The 23,770-nt window shown below is 36.0% G+C and overlaps 1 protein-coding gene across 1 annotated transcript in view; it reads right to left on the minus strand.

The window, feature by feature from the left end:
* Window positions 1-23,770, minus strand: part of CSMD3 (CUB and Sushi multiple domains 3) — an 853,424-nt gene that overhangs the window by 466,822 nt on the left and 362,832 nt on the right. Inside the window, exons 9-10 of the mRNA XM_075213978.1 lie at window positions 5,368-5,455; window positions 3,500-3,624 (exon numbers count right to left, since the gene is read on the minus strand). Coding sequence (XP_075070079.1) covers window positions 3,500-3,624; window positions 5,368-5,455 — 213 coding nt within the window. The remainder of the gene's footprint in view (window positions 1-3,499; window positions 3,625-5,367; window positions 5,456-23,770) is intronic.

Consider the following 23,770-nt stretch of genomic DNA (forward strand, 5'->3'; position numbering starts at 1 on the left):
TTCTGTGATAGGACTTTGGTAACAATAAATACAATAATAAATATACTTTTATCTTATTTGAATGATGGAAATTAGGTTAAAATACTCATTTATTGGTTAAAGGTCACTCATATATATCTTGCTGTTTTAATTTATTTTTCTCTTTTTTTCTTCTTTTATAAATGTATCCCTGATAGAGAGGGTTATATAATAGAATTATAATAAGGCTGCAATGATAAAAATTAGTTTTTCTTTCTAACTTAAGTTGTTTCTGTCTAGTGATTATTACAATAGAAATAGACAGTACAACAAATAGGTTTATGCTCAGATCTGGATTTGTGGAAAGACCACACATGCTTGCATATGGGCCAGAAATGCCCAACCCTATTTTCCATTAGCATATAATTGTTTTTATTATTTATACAAAATATTTTTATTTATTTGCGTATTACAACCATTTAACCATGATCTCACGCAGACACTGTATTATTAACAGTTGCATATTTTATTCACATGGGATGCTGAATAGTTTAAAACCAGGGAGATTTACAGGAGGGTGGGAAAATCATGTATCCAGTCGTGAAAATAAAGTACTAAAATAATAGTTTCATAGGGAGTTGATATTTCAGTTCCAGTTACGTGAATTATACATTTGCTTTTTCACGCATCAGAGAGTTCTTACTCATACCAGCTGAACCCCCATTGCTAATATCACTATATACATTTTACTCCCATTAACCTTTCTTGAGGGCATTCCAGGTGATTGACTTTGAGTGAGAACTAAAACATACAGTTATTTGGCAGAAACTTTAAACCTGAATGGCTGTAGCCATATCCATGCAATGGAGGTTTGGCAGGTGCCATGGTTGTAAACCTTGCAAGCTATATTTTATTTGTTTGGGGTTTGTTTTTAACAAAAACTCTAATTACAAAATTCCAGTTCCTGTTTAATAGAAAAATAGCGGTAAACTACTCTATCACCTTTTATTTTAGAAATTCACCCATCTTTCATTTAAAGCCTGTTTACAGACAATGTTCTACAGAAATGGTCATTTGCTTTTAAATGTTCAGAAACAATAAATACAATAATAAAAAGAAGACAGTCTTTTTTTGTGGGTGAGCATCTGGGGCATTCTTAATGCAACTGCATATGGAATTAAGTCATTTTTACTAAAAAAAAATATGAAGAAGAAAAGTGTCTTTTTTGGGGGTCATGTTTACAAATTTGTTGTGTGTGTGAATGGTGTTAATGTTAAACTCCTATGGTTCTTATTAAAACTAAAGTGAATGGCTACAGCAAAGCAGCACTACAGTCTCTTGAGTTAGACCACCACAATTGCTGAAATGTAGGCCATCGTCAGACATAGCTGCAAGGGGAAGACTCCTTCTCTACTGGTATTCAGGAACAAGAAGAGAGTTTTCTCCATATATTTCTATAAATAATATGATACTGTAACTGGTTGCTACTGTGGATCTCTTTGAATTTAGAATCAATTACAAAGCAAAATGCATTACAAAGATGGCAAAAATGGCATTATGATGGTTTGCAAATTTTGCTCAGGCACGGGTTTGTTGGGCTTGAGCATAGTTATGTCTAACACCACTTCACTAAGTACCACTTGAAATCACACAATTCATTTAAACATTGCAAATAATAACTCATAGAACAAAGTTGATAAACTTTGTTGATGTATAAGATGTGTTCTTCTAAACATTTTATAATCAATAGTCTGAATACACAATAATATTGTATTACAAGCTTCCCTCTAGGAAAAACTTGTCTACTATCAAAGGGGATTTAAAAAGGACCCTAATTCTGACAGTCGTAAGCTCTGGGGCCATGTACTAACATCTGGGCCCCACTGCCACTCTGTGGATTCAATTTGGCGTGAGGTGCAGCTGAACATCGTCTCAATGCTAAGATGCGTCTATTGGCAGTTTTTACAGTAGGAATCTCCTCTACACGGTCTGAGAAAAAATGAGCAGAGATTCCTGTAAAATCTGTGGACGTTCCCGGGACACCTCTCAGTGAATTGAATCTCCCCCCTGTGAATTCACATAAATAGGAGATTGCAGCAATCATTTAGGCAATTATGTTTATTTTTTTAACTACAGCCATGTAGAGTGTGGTAGGTGATATACTAAAGTGGTTTTACATTTTAATTTTGAACTTAAAAAGCCCCCCCCTACCTCACCCGACCTCATCACCCTCCAATCAGCAGTTGACTTTCATGAAATGCAGGGTTTCAGATCTCCTCTGCTCTGGAGAGATTCATCCAGTGAGCAAGATGATAGATAGAGTTTCTTTCTAAATGTCAGTGCTAATGCAAGTACAGCAACTCTCTCTATCTGAAGATCTATGCAATATTAAAGTAGAAATCCTCTTTAAATTTAAAAGTACATGCAGGCATAGGAACATACAATTATAACAGTCATGCATAGTCATTCCAATTAATCTTTTATATTCTTATAAGGATATTAGGAGAGAGAAGACATAACACATGGAATTGCCATACATAAGCTTAACAAAAATATTAAATACAACATACGATAACATATTAGATATATATACATCAATTATAACAGACAGAGTTGAACTTGAAACCATTATTAAGACTTTACAGAACTGAAAATTATTTAACAATAAAGTCTTATAGCATCATCAATCCTATTGCATTACCTACGGCAATGTGCCCTTAAAATCTAGACGATGTTTAAAGAGTTAATGTTCAGACATCTCCTTCCAATATATATTAAGTTGCTGTAATCTACCTCTGTGTCCACAAACTGTTTCAACTTCACTGCTTCCTCATTTCTCAGTAAGTGCTTACAAATTCCATCAATGCACTCTTTGTCGATGTGCTGTCAGCACAGGAAATATCACAACCCTGAATCTCATTTTCTCATTCTATTACTTCTCCTAATTCAGCTCTGCAGAAACATTTTAACAAACCATTCTGCTACCTCTCTATTTGTCCGTTCAGGCTTCAGATCGTGCAGCAGACTATTCCCTGTATAATCATTGCTGTAATGCTAGTTATGTCACTCACCTTACAGATCTATTCTTCTTTAGCTCTTTGTTCTTTTGAACTGTAGCATGTTTATCTATTTTTGACCTAGCTGTAGAACTAACTTGCTTAGAGAACTAAACTTCCGACCTCCCTTGTTGGTCAATAACCAAAACAGATGTGCATTGTGCCCTCTAAAATTATAGGCAATTAAATCATATTTTTTAAATTGTACTCATATTCTGATAACTTTTATATGTGTTTACTATCTGGTAAATGATTGTCTTTTAAATATTATCTCTAGCTAAAACGATCTTTCAGACATCCCAGACACATTTGGACATTAGAGACAATTGTTCTTTACTGTCGAAGGGAGTGAACATTTGTCTGAGCTCAAGTGCTTTTAAATATTAAGAGCTATATACATAACGGGGATCATTAGCAAAATGGAGGACATACAGTAATATTTCCACATTACGCTTTTTAAAAATAATTAATGTCCTATTTCTTACCTTTACACACTGGTCTGTGATCACTCCAAGCTGCGAAGACATCCGCAATCCTCTGGCAGGTGATTTTTTTTTCACCTTGAAGAACATAGTCTTCGTCACAAGAAAACAGAACTGTTGCACCAAGGCTAAAATAAAATATAATAAGACACAATAGCACAAAATAAAAATGGTTACTATAAAGTTTAGTGGTGGCCAAAGGACTTTAGCTTAGAAATACATTGAATTCTGAAGGTGTTCAATATTTCACCATGGATCACCGTGCAATGCTGTTTAATTACAGAAACAGAACAATAAAACAAACTTCTTTTTATGTGTTCTATTAAAAGAACTCAAAATAACAATTGCTGCTTCAACAATTTAACAGTTTTCAAAGATTCAGGAAAAATATGTTGTACTTATAGTTTTAAAAATGTTTAATTGTTTGTAGATTCTGCTTTTTTTTTAGATACAAAAGACACAAACTTCATGAAGGCGTTATTTTTTAAGAAATGTGACTGCAATAAGACTTCACTTCAAGATGGATTAAAATATAATATCTGTCCATATTAATTCAATTAAGCAATTCATATAAAATGTTGCTTTATTTCTTATATTCGTATATTAAAGGTAATTTATGAAAGTGTAAAAGTGCAGGTCTGGCACTGCAAATGCTGTTTGTGCCTGGTTTTCATACATAAGCCCAGTTTTATATTTGAAGATGGAGGCATCTCCGGAGGTCCAAAATGTAGCATCTTTTAAAGGGAGGTGTTGGATGAATCATGGTTTTTTGTTTGTGCAAGCTAAACACTTGAATACATATAATTATGCATCTGATATTGTTTTGTAGGAACAGATTATTTAAGTGAGAGACAAGGATTTTATTGTCTTTAGAGGTGACAGAGATTGAGCCTTGTCTTACACTTCCAATGGGATTCCCTTTGCACATCCCAAATGCATAACATTATTATGAATATTGTTCCCTCAACTGAGAACCTGATACTGGGTTGTAGTGTCCCAGTTACAGACTTTACTCCATCTCTTGCCATTGCTTTGTTTTCAGGGGCAGTTAGGGCAAATGTAGGGTGGTATGTATTATTTTGCAATAAATGTATTGTCAGCACTTATCACTGACTATTTTAGTAAGGGCGACAAACAGAGCCGAGGACTAATCACAAGTCGGTAAAATGGCACCTAAGTCGGAGATAGCTAACATCTAATCTTATTCTAGCCCAAGGCTCTTTACCCTTATTTTAATGCAGAAATATAAAGCAGACACAGTAAAAATATAATAATATAGGCATTTACAGTATGTAAAATACTGCTAATTTAAATACTTTGTTTCTTTCATATTACAACAAGAAAATAATTCCAGTGTTTCATCTATTAAACAACTGATATATACATGCAGTCATTTAACGTAGAAGGTTTGAAATGGATAAAGTCATTATCTTACTTAACAATCTTCTTTTACATATGGAAAAGTTGAATGTTGCCAAAGGAAAAATCGTATTTTCTGGTCGCTATATGTAACGATCACATTAATAAGACGTTAGTTGTGATCCCCATTGTTAGGTGTGTTTTGCCATCAGTGACAGCTATGCATAACATCATCTTTTTCAAAATAAATCATGTCACCAAGTATATATGGAGATTCAGAGGAGCACGATAACTACTTCCTGACTACGGCAAAACACACCTACAAAGAAGAAATGTTTTAGTGATGAAATAATGGAGAAAAGAACCAGGTTAGTAACATAAATTAGTACATTATGAAAAGTATTATTTTCCTTTCTTTGGATGAGTATTAGGTGAATTCTATCTCACTTCTCCCTCCTTTGTTTCATGAATGACAAGATAAATCACCCAAATGGTCTTTAGTGGGGTTTTACCTAAAATTAGAGCCTATTCTTTTTCCATTTTCGGGTTCTCCCGGATCAGGACACATATTTGATGCTTGTTTTATACCTCCCTCATTGACTGTGAAAGAGAAAACATATTTTAATAAAACAAGTAACATGTTTATTCTACACATCTGTATAAATGGACATTGCAAGTACACATGCAGTACACACATTGTTCATACATAAGACACATTAAATTTCAACTATTGTCCATTTTTCCCAAGGATTTTTTTTCCTGCTTTGCATCGATAACCAATCAATTTTCTGCAAAAATGGCACCAATTTCTCCAAATGAACACCCATTTTCTTTCTGATTTCTTTCTGGCAAGTGACATTTTAAACGTATCTTGTTCTTCGTAAGTCAAATGCCTTCTGAGAAAAATACTAATGTTATGATTTGTTTTCAAATGTACTTCTACATATGTTTCTTTTCATTTTTTTCCATGTATACAACATTTACGTGCATAACAGTAATTTTATATCATTAGAATTTTTTCCCGACAGGCGATAATAATATTTGGGATGCAGCACAAACATTTTTTTTTAAGTAATTGCAGCCTACAAATGTCATCTCTTCAGAATGTGTGTTTTGCGCAGATCAAATCATTGGACAAATCAAGCAACACTTAAAGCAATTTAATATATTGGGTTATCCTACAACCATATACACCCTATCAAGGAAGACACTTGTTTTTAGGGAGATGGTAAAGAGTTTATTGCCTGATACCAAATGGACTCATGTTCAAATAAGAGTTACCCACATACCTGTTCACTCGCTACAATCTAACTGTCTCTCTTACAAAGTATTATTACACATATACACCAACGAAAGTTACACAAAAAAGAACCTAAAATATTAGTATCTACATATAATAAATTTTCTGTAGGCAGAAATATTTTGGTTTGTGGACTACCAAGTGTTTCTTCTTATTTATATGTATTTTATAGTACGCATATGATTTTCTCTTTAAAAAAGAATCAGTAGGAGGTTTTGTGATGTATTATGACTACTGAAGTGCCAGAATATTCAGTATTCTCATGTTACTTGGACATAACTTGTGTAACTCACTCCAGACAATGAACATGGTAGTGTGAAAAAATGGTGGTTGTATGGAAACTGCCTGGTCCTTTGCATCTAATGCTCTGAATAATCTACTGCTATTAATGTTGTCTCTTAATTTGGGCTCTGACATTAGGAGAATGGTTATTATTACATACATTTTACTAATGTTTTTTTTTAACTATAGTAAAATGAAGGAAAATCAGTAGGACAACTGAACCCATAGTTTCTAGTATCACCAAACTCACTTCTGCTCTTACTAACATTTTGTAGTATTCCGTCTCTGTTCTGGTGCTTTTAACTCTACGTGTTCTATTTTCTATTTTTACCACCGGTATGCACATTCGTAAGAAATATAGTGACCTCCTAAATGCTATAAAAAAATCCTAGAAGCAAACACATGTCAAACTCAACATGTGGCCTTAGACCAGCTACAAAAAAAGGCATGATTTATGTGAAAGGAAAAACCATTATTATAATGTAATTGATACATTTTATAACTAAGTCTTGGAATGTTGTATGATACAAAATATGTACATGCATCATCCAACTGTGTAATATTCAATGTGGCACCAGAATTACAGAGGAAACAGGTAACAACTGAGGCTAGAATAAAATTGTCTTATATTAGGACATAAAGCTAGAATTAGTATATTTATGAAGACAGATACTTATAGCAGTGTGACAGATATTTATAATAGTGTTTATCAGGGGAATAACATTCTGCCCTTTATGAGGGCCTCTGAAAAAGGAAAGCACTGATTGTGACCAATGTTATTAATGATATAGTATAAGCGAGTATGCCGGCATTATCTCAGAAGCCTATGTTAATGCACTATGGGACTGACCTTAGTCAATAATAAATGAGTAACATGTAGAAGTGAGAGAAGGTGCGACCCATTGCTATTGGGTACTTCATCATTTAGTATGACAAATAAACTGGCTAAATCAGCCTTTCTCCCCTAGGGAAGTTACTTCTGAATAGCAGTCTGTGGCATATAATGAAAATACATCAAAGAGCAATATTTAATGCATTAAATATAATACATAACGGGCCAGAGTCATTAAGGAAAGTAAGGCAAAAAAAAAAGGAGTAAATGTTCTCCGGGACAAACCATGTTACAATGCAAGGGGTGCAAATTAGTTTAATTTTTTGCACATAAGTTAAATACTGGCTGTTTTTCACCTAGCACACAGATACTAGATAGCTTTATTTTTACACTGAAAATTAAGTTCATCTAGGACATGTCCTACCCCAACTATAAATCTGTCCCCACATTTTAAATTTACCTCCCCCTCCAATGCAACATGGTTTTGCCAAGGTGCAAAGTTACTCCTTTTGTATGCTTTGCTCTCCTTAATGACTCAGGCCCAACATGTTTAAATTAATTTTAAAATAAGTATGAGGTTTGTCCCAAATAGAAAAGCTAGGTTCTATAATTAAAACAAGTCTGTTCCTATTTTAGTAACCCATAGTATGTACTAAATTAAATTCTTAAAGAAAAACAGATTTAAAGCTCTTATAAGATCATATTGATGATATATTTTTTATTTCATGATATTACCTATGTATTTAGGCATCTCTATGCATTGATTTATTTTGATTTTTACAATTGTTTCAAAGTTTAAAGTGCATTTTTTTTATTTATTACATATATTTATAATATGTTGTGTTTCCTAAGCCTTTACATATACTGTACATATAAAAATGTTTATACGTTTCTTTCAAACTCTTTGTAGGTTAGGTTGTTCAACTAAAGATGCTGACTGAATAAGGAGGGTTTTCAAGCAGCAATGGAAAAAAAACAAACCAAGCTGATGGTCAGAAGAAAGGAAATATAGAACGACATGAATAATATATTTTTTCAATGAGGACGGTGGATTAGAGAAAACGCCACTATCCATCCAAAAAGGAAAATGCATTTGAAATATATTTATTTTTACAAAATTTACAAAACATAAAATAAAAGTGAGGGTGAGTAGGACTTTACCATGACAGCGTATGTGACACTCATGTTACTAACACTTTAACTATTACTCAGGGCCAAAAATATTCTACACCAAAATGATCAACAACGTCCATTTTTTTAAAAATATCTGCACTCAGAAAACATTTAACAGCATGGAACCTCAACAAGATAAACCCACAACAAATTATCTTGCTTCAGACAGCATTTATAATGATGTTATTCAACAACATGGATTTTTACGGTTAGACAAATGAAAAATTTGCACATTTAAATGTACCTCTTTATATTAAAGGAGTTTTCTCATGTTTTTCTTACAAATGTAAATGATTTCTACTTTTAGAATGAGAACTATTCAGAAATAAAAATAATAAGTCTAATTTTGTGGACAATAATATATACTTAAACAACTGATAATATATAGTATATAGAATCATATTGAATAATTCCAAGCCCTCTACTTAATCTCCAAAAGAACGCAATTTGGGGAATCCGGTGAATTTCCTGGCAAATGCTCTACCAGATATTAAATCAACAATTCAAATTGGCAAAATCAACATAAATTAATCTGAAACATGTAGCTCAATGGGTTTTGCATACAATGATTAAGCCTGATTCATCCTAATGAATCAGGCCCAAGGAAAACAAAAAAATTAGTAACTTTGAACCTTGGCAAAACCATGTTGTATTTGGTGGGGGAGGTAAATTTAAAATGTGAGGGAAGATTTATAGTTGGGGTAGAGCATGTCCTAGATCAACGTTTAATGTCAATGTAAAAATAATGCCAAAAATAATGCCATCAACTATTTGTGCCCTACATGAAAAAAACAGCCAGTATTTTCCTTATGTGCAAAGTAATAAACTCATTTGCACCCCTTGTATTGTGACATGGTTTTGCCAAGGTTCAAAGTTACTTTGTTTGTCTGCTTTACTTTCCTTAATAAATCAGGTCCATTGTGATCTGCAATTTGCAGGGGAAAAAAACAAGATAAATCGATCGATTTAAAATTCCGTTTTCAATGTTTCATTCCTTAAAGATAAATTAAAAAAAATAGTAGCATCTAAAATTTTTAATACATATATAATAATTAAATATGCATGATAATGAAAACATGAGCGTGGACAGCATGGTGGCTAAGTGGTTAGTACTTCTGCCTCACAGCACTGGGGCCATGAGTATGATTCACAACCATGACCTTATCTGTGTGGAGTTTGTATGTTCTCCCCATGTTTGCGTCGGTTTCCTACGGGTGCTCCGGTTTCCTCCCACACTCCAAAAACATACTGGTAGGTTAATTGGCTACTATCAAAAATTGACCCTAGTCTCTGTGTGTGTGTGTGTGTGTGTATGTTAGGGAATTTAGACTGTAAGCTCGAATGGGGCAGGGACTGATGTGAATGAGTTCTCTGTACAGCGCTGCAGAATCAGTGGCGCTATATAAATAAATGGTGATGATAATGATGAAACTATACATTCAACTTTTGTTTAGCATTATGCAAATAGGAAACAAACCTTACATGAACTTCACCATGTTCTAGTCCATCACCTCAGGCAGCCACAAGAACTTTGTGCTGTAGTTCGCTTTCACCTCAGTAGTAGTTAGTGCTCTGATTGGCCCACACATCGGTAAAGCATTCCAGAGATTAATGGCAAAGTAAAACCAGGGGTCTGGAATGCTATGTTATCCTGTATGCATGCCACAACTACAAATAAATGATCCCCAGTCCTTGACTCATATTAGCATATTCCGGTGCCATGTTTTATCATCTGGAACTATGTTTAGACTATCAATGAATTAAGAAACTGTATTTACTTTTATTTCTTTTTGTATGAGCTCTTGCCAAAGGATGGAGGAAAAGAAGTTATGGATAAGCAGTAATACACTATGGACATTAATCATTTCCTGGAGATCAATTCTCTTTATAGTCTGCATTTAGATATGAGTGAAATGAATGACAAGTTTTACGTTTGGACTGTTAAGGTCATCAAATCAATTTAGAAATTTCTGGGGGAAATCAGAATGCCATCAATAAACATCACAGCACCATCAATAAACAACTCCTCGCTTATCTTCCCTGTCGGCTGTCTGGAATTGATAGTGTTAAAAATTAAACATGCAAGAAAAAAAGTTTGCAGAATTCCATGCAGCCCTTCTGTGCAGAATCCTCATTAGACTAACCTTCTAACTCTTTTCTGTTATTGCTTAGCTCAGAGGGTGTCTTACTCAGCACCATGCACCTTTTCCATGCAGACTACCAACAGACACAGTGAATCATTATGATATCTCTATTATCTCTATTGACAACTAAGAGCTTGCCTCCAAGCAGCTGTTCATAGGGCTGTAAATGCAAGGTTAAGGAACAGGTTACAAAGGCTTGGGGGGAGAACTGGAAATGGTCCTCTAGGTGAACCTGCTTATAGTAATGAAGTGTGAAGCTGCTGATCTGTCTCCATCTAATATGTACAATACTTATTTGGCAGAAAAGCAGCAGAGAGTGTGCATATTAATATTTTCTATTATCCATTAGAACTCATTAGAACCTAAGCACTGTTCACCTCAATCAACATATTTTAGCCATTCATCTATCTAACATTTAAACAACTCGGTTAGTCCTAAATTTAGTTATTTTTACCGGAATTCTTTTGTGCAATTATGTAGAAAACTACATACCTCCCAACTATCCCAATATAGGCTGGACAGTCCCGGTGTAAGGGCTCTGTGCCTGTGGACAGTAGTGTTGAGAGGTCCCGCTAAGTGCTGCTTTGCATAAGGTGTGCATGTCCTTGAGGGGGTGTATTGAACGGGGCTGGAGAGTGTCCATGCTCAGAAGGGCTGAACATGCATTAAACAGGACTTGGTATGCCTCCAATGTGATGTGACCATACCTCGTAATGCATGACCATGCCCTCTTCTCGCACATTGTCCTGCTTCCCCAATTTGCAAAGTTGGGAGAGATGTAATGACTTCTTTCGAACACTGAGATTCATTAGTAGTTTGCTCAGTGACACCAGCAACCTCCGGCCCATCTTTGCACATCAATTATAGGATGCTGTTTTGTATATCATGGCTTGTAAGGAGCTTAGTATTATATTTGAGGGTAGTGAGAGGTAAGTGGTACCACTGACATTTACAGGGATAAAGCAGGTGTTTCTTCACAGAATAACAATAGAAAGAGTATGGTGGATGAATTTTTCTTTCTATTCCAAAAACAAATAATAACAATTAAAAAAAACTGCATCTCTACTCTAGTAAATACTTAGTACAGTTTAGAATGTAATGGCTGAAAATACTGCTTAAAATATTCTGAATTCTCTATTTATTTTATGTATTTAACTATTACACAAATGGAGCCTTTTTCATCTGTGCTATTTAACGTTTTCCGACAGTTTTGTAGTCAATTGCCCCATAGCCAGAGACAATATAAACCAGATATAAACGATAAACTGTCATTATTTTATTATTTATTATTTTAATCCATTTGTTCTACATTTCTTCTTATATCAAGCCCAAAATATACAGTCTTCTGGAATGACCTCCTTCGCTCCATCCGTCTCACCCCCAATCTGTGCTCTTTCAAACCGCTACTCAAAACTCACCTGTTTCTGTAAGCCTACCAACCATCCACTTAACCCCTCATCTACTCTGCTCGTTCTCCCCTCTCTCCCCTGGTCCCTTTTCTCTCCCCCTTGCATCACTGCCTCCCTTTCGTGCCTGTTTTGTCCACCCTCCCTTAGGATGTAAGCTCGTATGAGCAGGGCCCCTCTCCCCTCATGTCTCCATACCTGTTCTTCTGTTCTGTCTTTACTCCATATATCTGGCCGGAGTTTCTGAAGTATTGGTACTTTTTGTTTATTGTTCTGTACTGCTTCACCCTGTATGGTCTACTGTTTGTACTATGTACTGCGCTGCAGAAACCTTGTGGCGCCTAACAAATAAATGATAATAATAATAATAATAATAATAATAATGAGGAGATGTGGCTGTGAAACTCTTGTGAAGCAGCCATGAAGTGGTATAATTGCCATCTACTTCCTTTCAATCTAATTTCTCCCATCAGGAGAGAAAAAAATGTTGCCCCCCCGCAGCCACACCTATTTTCATATGTAAAGAGCATGTGCATTGCTGGAAAGTTGGCACATTTGCCAAAAAAATGCAGAAACAAAAGAAATTTGCACTGTGGCGCCTGAGCTTCTCAAACGACCTTTAATGTAAGGAGTACTGTTACACAAATTATTAATGAGGATGAGAATTCCAGTGGCAGTAAAGTAAAAAATAAAATGAAAAACTCTTGTCCTGAAAACTCCAATCCCAAAGCCTTCTGGGAAAAAATCCCATACCCGTAGTATATGCGTAAAATAAAAATGCATTTTTCTTTGCAGAAAAAAGTGTAAAGATAACAAAATGATTTCAAATATAAACAAAAATAGAACCCATCTATTTCTAACATATGCTGTTTTTCAGTTCACTTTCCAATGTACTGGGGGTGAGGAGTGGTTAAGATTTTTTGGGTGTACTCCATTTGCATTTATTTTCCTTCTCCTTTGTATATATTTGGAGGTGTTTTTCAGTTTGTTGCGAGTCTTCTCTGAGTTTCAGCCAAAATTCAGCTGTACATAACAGGATCATGCTGTGTTCTACAGACAGGATTCACTGCATGAACAGAACAACAAAAATAACACTCTTGGGTTGTTTGCACTCATAATTATCATAGGAATACAAAAAAAAAACAAAGGCAATTTTAAAAAACACTAAGGGGGGTAGAATGTTCCAAAGTGTAGTCATTATGTGATTTTTAAAACCACTATCAACCAGATGCAGTTCTCAAACACAAACAGCAATATTTATTCACCTGCAGTTTGTATGAAACGGCTTCTGATATGTGGCGGTTCTAAAAGGCACACACCGTGCGCAGTTTAGAACACACCACTTGTTTGCAAACTGAACATCCTGCAAAATACGCTCATGATTAACTCGTTTGTGGTGCACTTGATTATGACTAATTTGAAGGTGTATAGTTGTGTGTCTCAGAGTCCTGGTGCAAGATAACGTGTTGATTGCCCCTAAATTTTTTGTTACCTTGATGCCGCATTTTAGCGAACAAATGTAAATCGGACACCTTTGTATAGGGATCATACTCAAAGTGCAGGAGATGGGACCAAGCTCACCAGTCAGAACCATGTCTAAAAAAATTATTTGATTTCTGCAGTTTTCCATTCAGTTTTGCAAACCACTGCGTGATACATTGAACTGATTGGATGAATCCCAATTGACAAAATCAGAATTCTGGTTTCTGATTTGCTGGTTTGAAAAAAATGTGACTTGATGTTTGTTTTTTTACTTTGCTAAATCTCATAATTTATAAATGAATTGAAGTTTGGACAAGACTCACTTAGATACCCCCTTCCCCCCAAGCTTCTTTGCAAGATGTGCAAAACTTATCATGAACACTTAGTTCTGGAGATTTATTTTCAACTGGGTATGTTCATAGGAAAGTTAAATCCTTGTGCTCACAAATATATACAATGAAAATATAAATAGTTAATTGAAAAAGGATAATACTTTTAAACAATTGCAAGGTTAACAACATGTGGTTTAAATAATCATCAGATGTCCAATCAGATTCCTCAACTACGAGCTTACTACATCAATACTCTCACACCCACCTACCTCTTGTTCCTTATCAAGTTATATGCACCTGTCTAATCTAATCTATCTTCAAGATTCTCAGGGGTATATATTTTAAATCTTCTACAAAGTGGAGGTGTTACCTATAGCAACTAATCACATTCTAGCTATCATTTATATACTGCATTCTAGAAAATGATAGCTAGAATCTGATTGGTTGCTATGGGGAACACCTCCACTGTCCCTTTTTAGAAGGATTGATAAATCTACCCCTTAATGTTTGACATGGACAATTGGGGAGCATATCTTTCCAGTAGTGCTATCTTTCTTTCACCAGTACATCATATGTGACTCCAGCACTAATTTGCAACAAAAGTTTGAACCCAACCTCCCATGCCCCACTGCATCATATAGCAGATGTCAGGGGAACTAAAACTGTAGCATAGCTAGAGATTCATATTGACAGTTTTGCTTTCTTGATATATCCTAATATCTATCTATGAGGAGAGGACCTGGGGTGGAACATGGTGTTGAGGGGCCCCTGGTACATGCTTAATGAAGACCTGAACGGGAAAGAGCAAGGGCTTAAAGGGTGGACCAGCTTCAGGTCCTATAGAAGCTGTACCCCCCCCCCCCTCTGCAGTTGCCGCAATTCCAGCACTGGGGAGGTGCATATACACTGCACCAATGAGAAAACTTAAAAACAAGATAAACACTGAGATCAAACACCTGTCACTCAGAACTTCAATTTCACCTGTAACCATACAGCACTTCAGTTATCATACAATGTAGTGGGTGGCCAATCCAACTAAGCCTTTGGGTCTAGGAAGGCTCCAGATCGTGACCTATGTATGAATATGTTCCATCTGTACCTGTTCTGTCAATTGTTGCTTAAGTTATACAGAATACTATATGAAGTTAGGGAAAAAAATATTGAAATAAAATATATTGAGAGTTATTTAGAACACAATAAAATGAAAATAGCAGTAAACTGACTACAAAAAAAGCCTATTTCTGCTAGATTGGAACTCAGTCGTGGAACTGCCCTAACTGCAGGGGGTGTGGCCACTAGGAAACCCAGAAGTTGGTGCCAGTTCATCCTCCCAAGGCTCTTGCTGAGCTCTTCTGAGCACTATAAGGGGCTGGCTTATTTGCAGTGAAGTCCCAGGGGTAAATTTATCAAGCTGCGGGTTTGAAAAGGTGGAGAAGTTGCCTATCGCCATGAATCAGATTCTAGAATTAATTTTTTTAGCACATTGTACAAAATAACAGCTAGAATCTGATTGGTTGCTATAGGCAACATCTCCACTTTTTCAAACCCGCAGCTTGATAAATTTACCCCCCAGTATGTACAAATACATGGCAAACGCTTTGCATGAGCAAAGGCGCATATACATTATCCCATTTAACACCACCTCAAGATTAAACATGAAGGAACAATGCATAGGAAGAAAACACTATCACCTATTTTCAGTCATTTCCAATTGTACTTTATTGTGTGTAGTACTGCCCAATATATGCATCATTTTACAGTTATCTCCAACAGGATAACATGGAGTCTAATAGGAACATACACTAGAAAGTTACCTATAGGCTGGCCAAAGTTGAACACAGGATGCTGTTCCAAATACAAAGCTGAAATTTTCCTGAGCATACTGTAGATGAATATGGGAAAATTCAATTCCCCGTAACGTTCCACCAGACATCATCTCAATGTCCATCTGCGCTAATTTCTGGGTACTATGGTAACCGAATATCGCTAATTTTTCTGAGCACCTTTATGGGGTGTGAATAACATTCATTGAAGATTCATCCCCATGGAACCATTTATGAACTGTTGTCATAAATGACCCATAGCCCATTTAAAATTGTTTGAGTGTCCAAAGCGTAGTCTGAGAACCACCTGGAATATATGAATTTCATTTCAGATTTTCACAAAGCTCTCACATAAGTCAGGGTCCTCACAGGAGGACCCTGTTTCCTTCACTGCTTAATTTTGCTTAGGTCCTGCATGCCTATATTTCCCTCCCCACATGGTGGCGCTGTCCCTGTCTCGTGCAAACCCGTCCTTACATAATTACATGAGTGCACACCCTCCCACAATCTTACCTCCCTAAACACTTTGTGCTGGAGTGAGCATTCTGATTAATTGACTACAAGTTATTCTGCCCTATTCTGCCCTTATCCACTTGGGGCACACGGGTGTGTAGGAGATAAAGACTAATGACAAAAAGGTGCTGTGACACCCCTTAAAAAATGTCAGTGATTATTGTCAGATGTCATAAATCTTTAGCATTTAATCAGGAAAATTCCTAAAAAAAATATGTGTAATTACAGCTGTTTTTTTCTGTAATTAGCTAATAAGCTACATGTGATGTAGAGACTAGATGATTAGCATTTATTCTGCCTAGGGATAGATGTAAGAAGTAAAATATATATGTACTGGGTAAAATGAAATGACAGTCTAGACATTTGTAGCGCGTGTTAGTCGTGTTTTTCTTGTTAAATTTGACAGTCAACTGGGAAATCTATATTTCCCTATAGGGATGTTGGAATTGACAACATAAGCTTGTTATACATAGCATGTCATTTTGCTTTTTTTGTGCACCATGTACAGTTTACCGATTCTTAAATGTAAATTTTCCACTTCATAAATTCAGTTGAAATTATCTGCTTTTTTAAATTTTTAAAACAGAGTGGGACCTCTGATTGGTCGATCCATGTTATAAGAAATATATCAAGTGTGTTCAGGGCAATAGGATAGAATTAACATTAAAGAGAGATGTTCACTCATTTTTTTAGTTCATATTTCCCAGTCATAATAAGATTGTTATGTAGAAGCACATTTAGACAAGTCAAACAAAGTTGGAATTTCTGCGCTTCCCAATAAGCGTGTAGGCAGCCAGGGGGATGGTTTGTAGGGGTATTGTCCCAACCCCTTAGGGATAACAATATATGGAAACCCCGGCGCAGATAGAGGAGATAGGAGAGGGGATTGGACAAAGCAAAAAATAAAAATAAAAATAAAGACAATGATGTGTGAACAGGTAGGCCAGCTGGCGTACTTGTATTTATTAGGTAAACTTATCAAGGTAGAGTCTGAACCACTGCATCAAGCAGGGAGCAAAAAGTCAATATAGAAATCCGTAGGTCTGTGTTTAAACCGGATAAGTGATAATATTAAGCCAGCCGGCTTAATTGAAAAGTCAACATGTGAATCCGCACGGTCTGAGTTCCACAGGGGGAAATACAAAGGTGGTAAATGCAGTTTGTAGGCTTTTTAAAGCAAGTATAGTGATATATTCAGGTGTGAAGCTCCCGATGGTCAGACAAGATATAAACTATCTGTTGACAACAAACGAGTAGACAGTCAGTAAATATAAATCCGTATTGAAGCCAAGCGGCTGAATGAAAACAGTAGATGTAACCAATATGCAAATAAAGTGAACAAAGTCACATGTAGACAAGCAGCAAACTATTGTATATTGAAGTTTCTGCCTTGTCAGAAAACATCTCCCTTGTCTTAAAACATGTCCGTGAACCGGACAGGAGGCTGTTGAATGGATATATACAGAAAAGTGCATAAGCAGAAATCACGGCTAGTAAACAGTCCTATCAATATCCGCCGAATGGAATGGAATCCGTATGCCGATATAAAAGCTTCTATATACATAAGCTTGTCACGGAAGATCCAGAGGTGGTAACCATGGATCGAAGGCAGGGCAGTGCACTTACCCTGAGGGAGGAAGCGAGCTCCGGATGTCCTGATCCTTCTGTGATCCTCTCGGTCTAATGCCGCACAGTGTGAGAGTTCACCCGCCGTTAGGATGACAGCCGGTGGGTGGGTTGAGTCCTGTGGCGCGTGCAAGATTGCAGTCGCGGCTGTAAAGTGCCAGATAGGTAGAATAGGGCACTTGGAAGTTGATATCGATATCAGCGATTGAAGCAATATATAATCCTATGCGTTTCGCCCCTAGGGGGCTTCTTCAGGGATCGGTAGTCATTAGTTGAATGAGGAATAAGGCAGGGGTGCCTAGATATAGTCTTGGAATAACTCTGTATGTTCCATGATTGGTCAGAGCATTGAATGGCAGTTGTGAGGACACAACCATACCTTTTGCTACAGATTGGAACGGACGTATTTCGGTGAACAAATAGTTTCAGTTACTTGGGCTCAGATATTTGAATAAAATGATGGATTGCTAATATGATTATGCAGTGAGAAGGTATTTAAATCAAAGTCGATGTTTAGACCGCTAGGTGTAAGTGTCTTCAGGGTGTAGATGTATTTAGCTTCTTCTTGTGAGATTCTTCTTATATAATCACCCCCTCTCCATGGTTTCTCAACCTTGTGTATTCCTAAGAATTTCAGAAGGGTATAATCATGTTGGGGGTATTTGGAGAAATGTTCGGGGACGCTATGTGTTTTAAGTTCATTTTTTATATTTCTTTGATGTTCTGCAATTCTTGTGGAGAGTTTTCTAATCGTCCTCCCCACATATTGCTTTCCACATGGACATTCTAAAAGATACACTATTCCTGCCGTGTCGCAGGTAATTTTGTCTTTTATCGAAAACTCTTCGCCGGTACTATTTGAGATGAAGGAGGTTACATTTAGGGCTGATTTCCTGTTGCCCAGGACACACACTCATGCACGCACGCACACACTCTAACTACAAGGAAAAAAGTTATAGGAACCTCCAACTTAGTTAAATATACTAAAACATTTAGGCTGCAGTCTTAGGGGTATATTTACTAAAATGCGGGTTTGAAAAAGTGGAGATGTTGCCTATAGCAACCAATCAGATTCTAGCTGTCATTTTGTAGAATGTACTAAATAAATGATACCTAGAATCTGATTGGTTGCTATAGGCAACATCTCCACTTTTTCAAATCCGCAGTTTTGTAATTATGCCCCGTACACTTATTTTTTTGCGAGAATTTGCCTATGTTTTAATGGACTTTGGCTTTAACGATTTTTGGGCTCTAGTGTATTGTTTATACTTATGTTTTGGCTCTAGTGTTTACCTGTTCTTTAAGGAATAACAAAGTAAGTTCCTCTGCAATTTCATGGCTGATGAGAGTGACATGAAGCACTGGAGGGAGTAACTGTAACGCTAATTATTTTTTACATTTTAATTGGATGTGATATTAGTAGTAATTTTGTAGAGTTTAGTATTCATTTACAAAGTATAATATTGATTTGGCAGGTTGGTCTATATGGATTTATGCAAAAGATGTTAAAATCACCGTTTTTGTATGTATATTTATATTAATGTCTAGCCTTATGTTTCAATCTTTTTTTTTTCATTTAACATACATTATTACTGTAACCCCCTGTCACTGTGTCATGTGGGTTGTAACAGTTTCACAGTGCACCTCCTTCTCAATCCCTGGCACATACAGGTGTTTTACTACAAAGTCTCTTTGTAAGTAATGGGATACAGGTGATGTCACTTTGTGGTGCAGTGCAATAAAAGTCAGAATAATTCTGGCACCAGACCGTCTCTATCACGAACTAAACTCTTTATTTACACACCTATTTTTCTCTGGAGGAAGAGGAGTGTAAATAAAGACAGAGGCTGACAGACAGAGGCTGAACAGTAAGTGGCAGTAGATCCTGTCTGTTTCCAGTATACATATGCAGGAATCACAGTGTAGTTTATCTCCAACACACACCTGCAGCTCTGAAGCTATCACCATTCTGGTGACAGCTTCAAAATGTCGACAGTGTGATTGTCGACATTCACATTGTTGACAGTCACAATGCAGGGCCTGATTCATTAAGGAAAGTTAAGTTTGAATAAGTTTTCTTACTCAAGTTTTCTGGACAAAACCATGTTACAATGCAAGGGGTGCAAACTAGTTTATTATTTTGCACATAAGGAAAATACTGGCTGTTTTTTCATGTAGCACACAAATACTTGATAAATTATTTGTACCCTGAAATTTAAAGTTGATCTAGGACATGCCCTACTCCAAATATATCTGCCATCACAATTTAAATTTACCCCCCCCCTCAATGCAACATGGGTTTGCCTTGCTTACTTACTTTTGCTTAACTTTCTTTAATGAATCAAGCCCGCAGACATTAAAAGAATAATACAGGTGAGTCCGGCGGTGTCCAGTCTCCTACAAGATGAATTGAATGTTGTTTTGTTCTGGCGTATGGTTAATTTCTGGACATATGCGTTGCGATTCTAGGCAACATACATCACGTATCGACATTTACGTGCCTTAAAGAATCAGGCCCTATGTGAGTTCTTAAAAAAACATACAATAAGTTAATTTTGCGTTGCTTGATGAATCAGGGTCATGATCTCTAAAACTGTGCTATATAATATATGTAGCTTCCTAATCTAATTATTACTTTGTATCTCTCAAGATATCTGTATCTAAGCTTTTAGAATTTTTTTTAATTTCCATTATTCAATTATTTTATTGCCTCCAGCCATATACTTTTTTACTGCAATTACTATCTCATAATTCTGTTACTCCTACCAGTAACATTAAGCTAATTAAATACATTAATAAGCTCCATTCTGTTTAATGCCAAGGTTTCCATTCATGTAAAAAAACTTTTTCTAATTATTTTTATTTTCTTCTGTGTATAGCCACCAACTGGGCATGTGTATTAAGTAGAGATGCTCACTGTCCCCCGTGAACTGGTTTTGGTTTTTAATCTGGATTAGCTTTGTGTTTTGGTTTTGGCAAAACCACCCTCGTGTGTTTTGGTTTTGTTTTTGGATTTTCCTACATTATTATTAACCTCAATAACACTAATTTCAAGTCATTTGCAGTCAATTTTGACCACCTCACAGATCACAATATTATATTAAATACACTTTCAGACAAACATTGCAGCGACCTGGCTGGATGGTAAGCGACAGAGCAATGACACAAACACACGGCAGTTCCTAGCACATCTAAGACACATTGGCACACAGCAGTGGCAGAAAAGAAAAATGGGGGTCCGCCCTCCCTCCCACCCACCGTTATGTTGGATCTTAAAAAGGAATTCAAAACTCGAGTTCCGACGATGTAACAATGACGTTTTGCTTAGTTTTCGCTTCCGAGGGCGCGGGAGAGTACAGCCTAAGTTCGGGTGTGTTCGGTTCTCGAGGAACCGAGCCTGAGCATCTCTAGTATTAAGAATGGACATATAAAATAATTGAATACTGGAAGGAACATTCTCTGTCCATCCAAGAGGATACAAAAATACAGCAATTTCTAACAGTCAATTGCCTCAAATAGACCCGTCCCAAGGCATTTCAGACCTCTAACTGTAACCATAACTTAGTGATAGCTCTGTAGGTGACCATTCACATAAGCTAACTTAACCAAGCTACTTGCTGGATGCAAGTGATTTCCACAAAACCACTTTGTGGGGGACCTGTTCTCGGCCTCATTTACCCTCCTTGCCCATCCTTCCCTTCCCTACCTCTTCCCAAATCACATCTTTATGCATCCTGTTATATTTAATTTTTGCTCCCGTTACCAAAGCTGGTCATATGCTTAGTCTCTTGATATTAATTTAATATTCTATTCTCTATAGATGGGTGTCCTTTTTTGTATTTTTTTTTGTACTCACTTTATGGCTTGTTTATTTGCCTGTACTTCTGCTATCATCATTGTAATGATAATTATTATTATTGTTTTTGAAGAATGAAATAGGTGTAATTTTAAACAGAATTATCCAGATTATCCAGTTTACAAAAATCCCAGATTAACCTATCAAAGTAAATTTATATAAGTAACTATTACTTCCTTTGTAACTTTCATATTAGAATTTGTACCCCTGGATGCACATCAAAGGTAGCAACCACATCCCAAGATTTGTATAAGGGGTAGAACAACCTAAGGACATACAACCTTGGGCAGGTCACCAATGAAAACATCCAACATTAGGAACACAAACATGTTGTAACATTAATGGATATCTTGTTCCAGTTTACTAATAGTTTAAGCTTAGTTGCGGAATATTGTACTAAACATATTTAGATACACCCAAGATGAATAGATCTATAGACCAAGGCAAAAAAGACTAAAGTAAAGGAATAAGATGTTTACACAGTTAGGTCTTCATTTAGAGTTAGGAACAAATCCAGCAATTTTTGTTAAAGTTCACCAAAGATGTGTCCCAATTCTAACTCTAAATATGTCTGCATACTATATATCCCCCTCTCCATCCACAGCTCAACATGGTTTTATATTGAATAGAGGGAGACATGAGAATATATTTGAACGTTTGTAGTATTTTATACAGAGAAACACTATAAGATAAATGTAAAGTCTAAGGGCTAGATTTACTAAGCTGCGGGTTTGAAAAAGTGGGGATGTTGCCTATAGCAACCAATCAGATTCTAGCTTTCATTTATTTAGTACTTTTTACAAAATGACAGCTAGAATCTGATTGGTTGCTATAGGCAACATCCCCACTTTTTCAAACCCGCAGCTTAGTAAATCTAGCCCTAAGTGTTTCTATATATCATCCATATGTAGTCAAAGTGGTCCGGTGGAATGCTATACAACCACTTCTCCTGTTGCTTTAATTGTAAGACTATTAAATCCCATTCACTCATACTTTACATAGCTCCATTTTCCACTTCGACCACTGTCTATATGTATTACTATATAAAAAATAACAATTCTGCACTAAATTATTGTTCGTTCTCTGTGTCTGTTCTCTATAACTGAAATCCATCTAAGTAAGTGACAAGCTTGCAATGTCATGTATGGGGAAAACAAAAGTGATAAACGCAAAGTTTGATAATGTCATAGATGTGAATATCTAGTATTAGATGAACAATTTTGTAAAAACAATTTTGCAAAACAACTGTTCTAAATCTGGTTATTTTATTTTGCTTCCTAATTTCTGAAAAAATAAAACACAATTATATAACCCTCCGATACTCTACTTTACATTACAGCTTTCCAATTAGTGCCAGACAGAATACGTAAGGCTAACCAGCATCAAAAGAGCTCTGAGATGAACAGTGCAAACTCTGCTACAATTTACAGAAAACACATTTTCATACATATCCATTTATGGTCTTTCAGATATACCCTATGACCAATAAAAATCTGTCCCCGACAACTCTATATTTCCAAAACTGTGTTCCAATTCTAGGAAAATTCAATGCTGGTCCTCAACCATGACTAGTGTTTAAAATGTGATAGTTTAGTAAAGTTCTAACAGTAAATAAAACCTTATTATCAAAAATTATGCTTTTATTCCATATGCTGTACGCCTATTTTCTACTAAGGGATGCCAGGATGATTCATTGGGACATTATATAGTTTTTCTGGGATTCTAAAAACCCAGGTTTAAACAGAAAATCTGAACTATACATACCCTACAAGGGGGACAGCACAAAATAAGCATGTATTATTTATCAAGCCAAGTACAGAAAATTCCTGACCTTATTAGCCATCCATTTAGCCTTCTTCATGCACTAGCTTTCCATCAAGAACTTTCATCTAAGTCCTCTTAAGCTGAAAAGTTTCTTACTGATACCTAAGACCAGGAGACTCTTGATGTGATTTAAAACACTCACTAACTCTATAGGATCTGCATTCCTCTAAATATAACATCAATTTAGACCATCTTTCACAATGGCCTTAAGACTATGAATTTACATTTGATGTTTCCTATCAAATCTGATTCTCATGATATCTAGAGAGCCTAAAGTTTCAACATTTAAACTTCATTCAGAAACATACAGTATGTCTGCCTC

The sequence above is a fragment of the Mixophyes fleayi genome, chromosome 5 (assembly GCF_038048845.1).
Source record: "Mixophyes fleayi isolate aMixFle1 chromosome 5, aMixFle1.hap1, whole genome shotgun sequence".
Taxonomy (NCBI): domain Eukaryota; kingdom Metazoa; phylum Chordata; class Amphibia; order Anura; family Limnodynastidae; genus Mixophyes; species Mixophyes fleayi.